Consider the following 7500-nt stretch of genomic DNA (forward strand, 5'->3'; position numbering starts at 1 on the left):
AGAACATCGGTGACAGAAATACCGGCTGGTCCGTAAGGGAGCTTCCGCCATCTTCGCGTTCACTGTAGTGGGTCTCGCAAACACAGCGTGTATGGGTGCCCGACAGGCTCAAACCGTCTGAACAAATCGCGAAGTGAGATAATCGCGCGCGCAGTATTATTGTGTATCGAATGAAACACATAGTAAAATAAACCTAATAAAATGTCGAAGTAAATCTTACTTAATTAAACGACTAAACAATTCTATAATGATTAGAATTTATATGATTATTAATTATATAATACGTAATTATATTCATGATTTATTTTAAATGTTAAATATTGAAATATTATGTTTAAATGTTGAATGTTTAAATATTTTACATTTTATTATTTAAATTTTATTTTATACAATAAATAAAATACATTTTATTTATTTTAAATATTATAAAATATGTTACATATTATTTTGTTTATTATAAAAAAAATATATATAAAATATTAAGAAAAAAACTAAGGAATTTAATAACTCTTGCATGGACAATGTAAGAAAAATACGTCCAACTTTCTATTAATGTAATAAAATTAAATATTAAAAGATTCTATTCATTAAAATTTTAAAATTATTTAAGTAAATAACCTTATAGATATAAAAGTTATTCATTGAGTATTTTAGGCATTTTCTATTGTGGAATCCAAGCTGTCTATGCATTTTTGTTTGTTTGTTTGTTTGTTTGTTTTTGTTTGTCAACAGGCATCTAATCATAATTTTGATTTCAAACATGTTTTTTATAGGTAGAAAGAAATAGAGAAAATACACAGAGGAATTTAAATACACTTAAAATGTGACTTTTTTTATTACCAGTTTGCTTGTGAAATAAATCTGTACATGCTTTTGTTTGCTTTTGGTTGTTAGTGTTTAGTTTGTTTGTTTGCTTTACAATTAAATGCATTGTTAAATGGAAAAACTTTGAGACAAATGAATACTTCATTAAAGGTACTGGCAGATTATTATTATTATTATTATTATTATTATTATTATTATTATTATTAGCTTAAATTTTAAGAGGTACACTAATACCTTAGATTTGGATATTTGGGAACATCACTGAGCTTATTTATTGAAATGATTATAATAAGTGAAGAGTATTAAAAACTCTGAGTCTATAGTGTCACTACTCTTATCAATATAAACTGCATTAGTCACTGATGTCTTCATGTCTGAGAACAGCAATAAAAAAACAAAGTACATAAACTATAAGAGTTAGAAATAAAGAAAAGAAGCTCCACAAACAGGCCTGAAGATGGCGCTGTATTACCCGCAATAACACTCACATCTGTCTGCAACCTAATATTCTCAACAATGAAGTTATTGAACTGTACTGTTCTTTGTCACTGGGGTGGGCAACACACACACACACCCACACACTCTCACTCTCTCTCTCTCTCACACACACACACACACACACACACACACACACACACACACACACTCACACTCACACTCACACTCACACTCACACAGCTGGCCTCAGCACACTTTACATATTTGCACCTGGCTGTATTCAGGGTTTGCCAGCAGAATAAATAGCTTTGAAATGACACAAGCTGCCCTTTAATTCCTTTGATTCATGACTGTAAAAACACCACGGTGTGGCTAAGACATGGTTTTACAGCCTTGCCTGTTCTAATGGTCTGTCATTCCCAATGCAAATGAATTACTGTGAATGGAGCACAGTGAGATGTGAACAGTGCCTAGTTTGTTGTTACTGAAATAAATTCTTTCTTGTCAAATTCCAAAAATCAGTAAATACTTCCTTTATTATATATCAAAAACAAGAATACATAAACTTATACATTAAAGTTCCTGTTTATTAACATATTCATTACCTACATCAGTTAACATTATACAGGAATAAACCACATGAAGGTGTGCTGTTTTAGGGAAATAAGGAAGGTCAGGTTTGTGTTTTTCAATAACAGCACATCCAATTTTTAATGTTATAACAAATAAAAACAGGGTAAAAATAATCTGAAAACTGTGAAATAGTGAACAAATTTTGCACAGAAAGCTTCACCATAGCAGGAATTTATTCTTTGCTAAATATAATCTGTTTAAAATCTGATTAAAAATCTGGGCCCGTATTCTATAAAGATTCTAAGAATGAGCCAAAAATTTCTAACTAGGAATCTTAACTTGATGATTCAGGACCAATCTCAGAGCAACTCTGAGCAAGGACAATAAAAACACTTAACCCGTTACTAGCTATGACACATTCATTTAAAGACTGTGATTGGTTGTCCAATAAACAAAAGGAGTGCTTTTGTTAAAAATGTCTATTATAATCCTTCACTTTGTCTCTATATTAAGACATTTGAGTCTATATCGTGTAGGGATTACGTTCCTATCCGATCATGTTAGAGATGTTGTAACATCTGTATGTTAGAAAAGTAATAATGTAATGTAAATGTAAACATATCCGAAACAGAGCAGATATGTCTTAGAGGCAATTTATATCATTTCTGTGGCATTTTGCCTCTGTTTCAAAGATGTTAATGTATCTCTAAATGCCAATGTATATATGTATTATACGTGTGTGTATGTATATATATATATATATATATATATATATATTATATATAATATATATATATATATATGATCAAATCTGTATTCATTTTATTAACTCATTATCATTATTAAATATTGTATACAACATATTTCTTCTCTCTCTGTACCTTTTGGCCATTTTCTCCACTGCTAAAGAAACTCTTAAGCCTCTTAAATGTCCCTCTCACTACTCATAAGACTTTATGAGCTCTTTTAAGGGTGAAGATTCTTTATGAATAACTTCTATCTTTACTATAATAACTAATATCTTTACTAGGATCTTCTCTTTAATCTTAAGTGGAAAAAACCCACATTTCTAAGACAGAATTACGTCACTAGGAGCAATTATTTGCACTAAGAATGTTCATGAATACAGACCCAGGTTTATGTGGAGCATCTGATATACAAGTCCCTGTGACCGAGTTGGTACTATCTAGAAATAAAAAACTACTTGTACAAGTGCATTAATAAAAACTCGTTATTTGTCTTTCAGCTAGAAATATTACCAGAGCTGCTGTCATGGCAAATAAATCAACATTTTCTGACCAATCAGAATTGAGAATTTTGGTAGAAAACAATGACTGTTTAAATGTTAATGAAATACACTGAGATTGACTAAAGTGCCAGCTCATCAATCCAGGAATGAAAATAAATCAATGTAAACAATTGGAGCAAAAGAGAGAGATGCAAATGTAAACTCTTATTTCTTATAAATTTCTTCTTGTTGGCTTAATTTTACTCACTGATGCTACAAACACTGGTTAATATTTTGACTTATTTAGTTCATTATTCTTTAGTCAATTAATACAAATACAAATTTGTTCAGCTGTTTATTTGTCTTTTTTTTAGCTGTTTTGCTCAATTTTTCATATGAAATAATGTCAGTTTAGTGAACCACATGGTAACGTATTACCTGTAGGTCTCTATAAAAGCATACAGACATGTGAGACTGTGATTAATGTAAATGTCTGTGGAATAGATTTCTCTATTTCAGCTATGTGATTAAACAGGAAGCTTTTCTGTAAGAGAGCGCCATCTAGTGTCTAACAAGGTTCCACAAGCAGGAAAGGGTTAAGCACATATTCATTTGTGCTGAGAGCATCAACAACTAAAGTTAATAATATACAAGGTCAGTAAAGATGTAGCGTACCCAAAGAATATGCAATATTGATATTAATAAATCGTAGAATTGATACTGAAACACAATTCTGTGTGTGTGTGTGTGTGTGTGTGAGAGAGAGAGAGAGAGAGAGAGAGAGAGAGAGAGAGAGAGTGCTTTCAGAAGAGACAGTTCATACATTTGACAGTTTTGCTGCCATAGTCCACACACTCAGGTCCAATGCACTCGCAGCATGCATTATGGAACCAGCGATACTTTGATGCACCCATCGATTCACAGTACTGCTTACACTGACGGATAGACAAGCACTCGTCAAAATACACCACCGTGCATAGGTTATCTGTCGGAGAGGAGAGGAGAGGAGAGGAGAGGAGAGAAGAGATGAGGAAAGGAGAGGAGAAGAGAAGAGAAGAGGAGAAAAGAGGAGATGAGATGAGAGACGAGACAAGATGAGAGATAAGAGGAGATATGAAATGAGAAGGGAAAATACAGCAGAAATAAAAAAATAACAATAAATATAGATGTGCCCCCCTTTTTATAATTAAAATTATTGTTGATATTGATTTATTTTTTTTAATTATTATTATTCTTTTATAATTATTGATTATTATAATTTTTTAAAAATAATATTTTAATATCTGTTCAATCAATTTACTCTTTCTGGTACCTTTCTCATAGGTATCATGGAGGCTTGTCCCAGACAGAGAAATATTTTGATGTTCTTGCTCCAGAGACTCCAGAAAGGAAACAAGGTTTTCGTGGTGCGAGAGTTCCTCAGCCACGGGAAACGACACCACCATCATGTTAATGGGAGTGTCTCCATCAGTGAGGGCTCTAAAGAGTGACGGGATCGGGGCATGGAGGTCCTCCACCGTGCTTTTGGAAGTGGGCGGAGTCTCGCTGTAGTTCCTCGGGTTACACATGCCTACAGTACGACAATCCGACTGATTGGTTAGGAGTCAATAACAAATATTTCTGCATAACCATATATGGTCGTTGATCTTAGATATAAGTGTGGATCGGATATTTAGACAAAATTCATTCTTATATGAAACAACAATGAAAGGAAGGTAAAGATTTAGCCTTTGATTTATTGTTTCCATATTCAGCATTGAATGTCTTTGTCATGTCATGTCACACTCCACAGTGGTGTTTAACGACTTACATAAAAGTAGACAATCAGGACTTTAAGAATTTGAAGTTTTTATAAGTGTTTTTATTATTTCCTAGCCTATCAGAAGCAGTATATTTAAAAAAAAAAAAAATCCACACAAATATTTCTAGCTTCAAAAGCATAAGCATCTAAAATTTCAAGGTGTTATGTTTAACCGCTAAAATTGAGTGTAAGGTTCCAGACGTCCCACACTGAAAGCCGACAGAGTCCTGACTCTAATTTATATCAGATTTAATTCATTCATTCATTTTCTACCGCTTATCCAAACTATTCTTGGGTCACGGGGAGCCTGTGCCTATCTCAGGCGTCATCGGGCATCAAGGCAGGATACACCCTGGACAGGAAAGAGGGTGCTAGCTGAAACAATCCAGTCATCTCATCATAACAGAGTTGTGTGACCACACTTTGGGTTTTCATTAGCCCCTGGTTTGGGGACAGTTTCATACAATTAGGGGTTAAATTTATAGTGAGTAAAATATACAGCGTAGCTTTCCATTAGATTTCCATTGCACCAGCAGACTGGAGTGCCAGTGTACTGGTTAAAAGGGTTAACAGGCATCAATGGTTTCCTTGTATTCTTGCCTCTCAGCTCACTGAGCAAAACCACAGCAGAAGAGTCTAGTTCATTCTCACTAGTGTTTAGTGTTACATTTGTCAACTTTACGATCTCACCTGATGCTCTAACCTCTAGATGCGTCATATTTACATGGACACAGTGTTTACTGCTGCTATTACCTGCTACTTGAGTGTTAATAGCTTGGGTAAAGAAGCTTAAGCTGCACAAATGTCAGTGAGCGAGTGAGTTACAAAACATATGCTTGCCATTTACAATAAAACACTTACAGACAAATGTTTAGAACCTGCACCGTCTCATCTACTTACTTTCACAGGCAATAAATTACTCAGAAAGTTTTCTACTCTGGAAAGCTACGCTGTATATTTTACTCACTATAAATTTAACTCCTAATTGTATGAAACTGTCCCCAAACCTGGGGCTAATGAAAACCCAAAGTGTGGTCACACAACTCTGTTATGATGAGATGACTGGATTGTTTCAGCTAGCACCCTCTTTCCTGTCAGAGTCTGGACCAGAACTCATCTAAATCAGCTACCGCTCTCTAAGCTAGCACACAAAACATACAGAATTAGCTTGAAGTGGTCCCATGTGTTAGTTACACATAAAGCAGTGTGTCATGTTTTTGTCGTTTTAATCTTGTATTTCAGAACACTGGATTTGAAAAGAAGTAATGACGCCCTATTTCACGGAGTCCAAAGGTCGGAGAACGCTAGTGAAAATATTGTTATTTGCATTTGTTTCTAACTTAATAGAGAAACTTGAGTTAAAAGTAAAGTAGAAACATGTTGCTTTATTTGTTTTATGACAAGGTCAGAGAGCTGAACAGACTAAAGCTAAATCCACACATATAGTGATTTTATCGATGGAAGTCGTCAGTCGCTGTACTACAAAGCTGTCATACTATGTTGCCATAGTACCAACGTTTAGCAGTGGGTGGAGTTGCTAGAATTCAACAAAAATCAGATTGTTGACGCTAAATGAAACATTCTGAATGGAGATTTGATGTTTGTGCATAAAATTCAGCAGCGTTTATCTGCATCATATATTACTTGCACTACCGTATTCGCTCCCATTGCTAGTCACTGCACCGAGTCGCTCTAAATTTGCAGAAAGTTCAACTTTTCTCAAATTTGACACCTCACTGGAAACGCAGACAACCAGTGACCAATAATCACCATGGTTCATGTCACCGGAAGCTGACAGCTCTCATCTCATGCTGCGAGTCTCTGTATGTATTAACACCCCTTAATAAAATGCTGCATCATGTTTTAAGAAGAAGAAGAAGAAGAAGAAGAACAGGGGGCATAGAAGCCTTTATTACCGCCACATATACATTGCAGCACAGTGGAATTCTTTTCTTCACATACCCCAACTGAGGAGGTTGGGGTCAGAGTGCAGGGGCAGCTATGATACAGCGCCCCTGGAGTAGGGAGGGTTGAGGGCCTTGCTCAAAGGCCCAGCAGTGGCAGCTTGGCTGTGCTGGGCCTTGAACCACGGTCCTCCGATCAACAACCCAACCCTTAACCAGCTGAGCCTAGAGTTTAAGGCAGAGTTGAAGCGAGGATACCTTTAATTAGCGCCACTATCAGTGGGCATTGTATGAAATGTTCGAAACCGTTCACTAAAGTGAAAGTACAAAATGTCAATGAAACTAGTGCAACCAAAAAAATAATTAAAAAAAGCATGCAAATGGAGTCTTACACACTGTAGATTAAATTTTGATTCTAAATAAATGGGTTATAAATAAGATGTTCAGGGTGGTCTGGTGTGTGATGTAATGATGACTGATTAACATCGACTTACCAACACAGTCACAGCACTCTTCCCATAGTGTGTTCAAGCACAGCATACACTCTTTACAGCATGAACAATTTCCTTCTGAAGGCTGACACTGACACAGGCCCTGCACACACACACACACACACACAAAGATGCACTTCTGTGAATTACATAAAATGTAAACACACAAGGCTAGTTTTAGGATTTCTGAGTAACATTTCCAACAGTCTTCAATATAAACCTCCTCAAAGCTAAATGCAG

The 7500-nt window shown here is 35.2% G+C and overlaps 2 protein-coding genes across 3 annotated transcripts in view; both read right to left on the reverse strand.

Annotated features, from left to right (window-relative positions):
* rnf126 (ring finger protein 126) overlaps positions 1 to 92 on the reverse strand; it is a 9705-nt gene extending 9613 nt beyond the window's left edge. The window contains exon 1 of the mRNA XM_060870511.1: positions 1 to 92. This exon is cut by the window's left edge and continues 24 nt beyond it. Coding sequence (XP_060726494.1) covers positions 1 to 51 — 51 coding nt within the window. The 5' untranslated portion in view covers positions 52 to 92.
* Positions 93 to 2621: 2529 nt separating this feature from the next.
* The window catches only part of twsg1a (twisted gastrulation BMP signaling modulator 1a), an 11911-nt gene continuing 7032 nt past the window's right edge, over positions 2622 to 7500 (reverse strand). The window contains exons 3-5 of one of the 2 annotated variants that reach the window (XM_060870532.1): positions 7264 to 7363; positions 4377 to 4634; positions 2622 to 4049 (exon numbers count right to left, since the gene is read on the reverse strand). In XM_060870532.1, the coding sequence (XP_060726515.1) occupies positions 3868 to 4049; positions 4377 to 4634; positions 7264 to 7363 (540 nt within the window). In that variant the 3' untranslated portion in view covers positions 2622 to 3867. The remainder of the gene's footprint in view (positions 4050 to 4376; positions 4635 to 7263; positions 7364 to 7500) is intronic. The other variant, XM_060870523.1, reaches the window with a different exon arrangement.

This window comes from Tachysurus vachellii, chromosome 1, assembly GCF_030014155.1.
Source record: "Tachysurus vachellii isolate PV-2020 chromosome 1, HZAU_Pvac_v1, whole genome shotgun sequence".
In the NCBI taxonomy this organism is placed as follows: domain Eukaryota; kingdom Metazoa; phylum Chordata; class Actinopteri; order Siluriformes; family Bagridae; genus Tachysurus; species Tachysurus vachellii.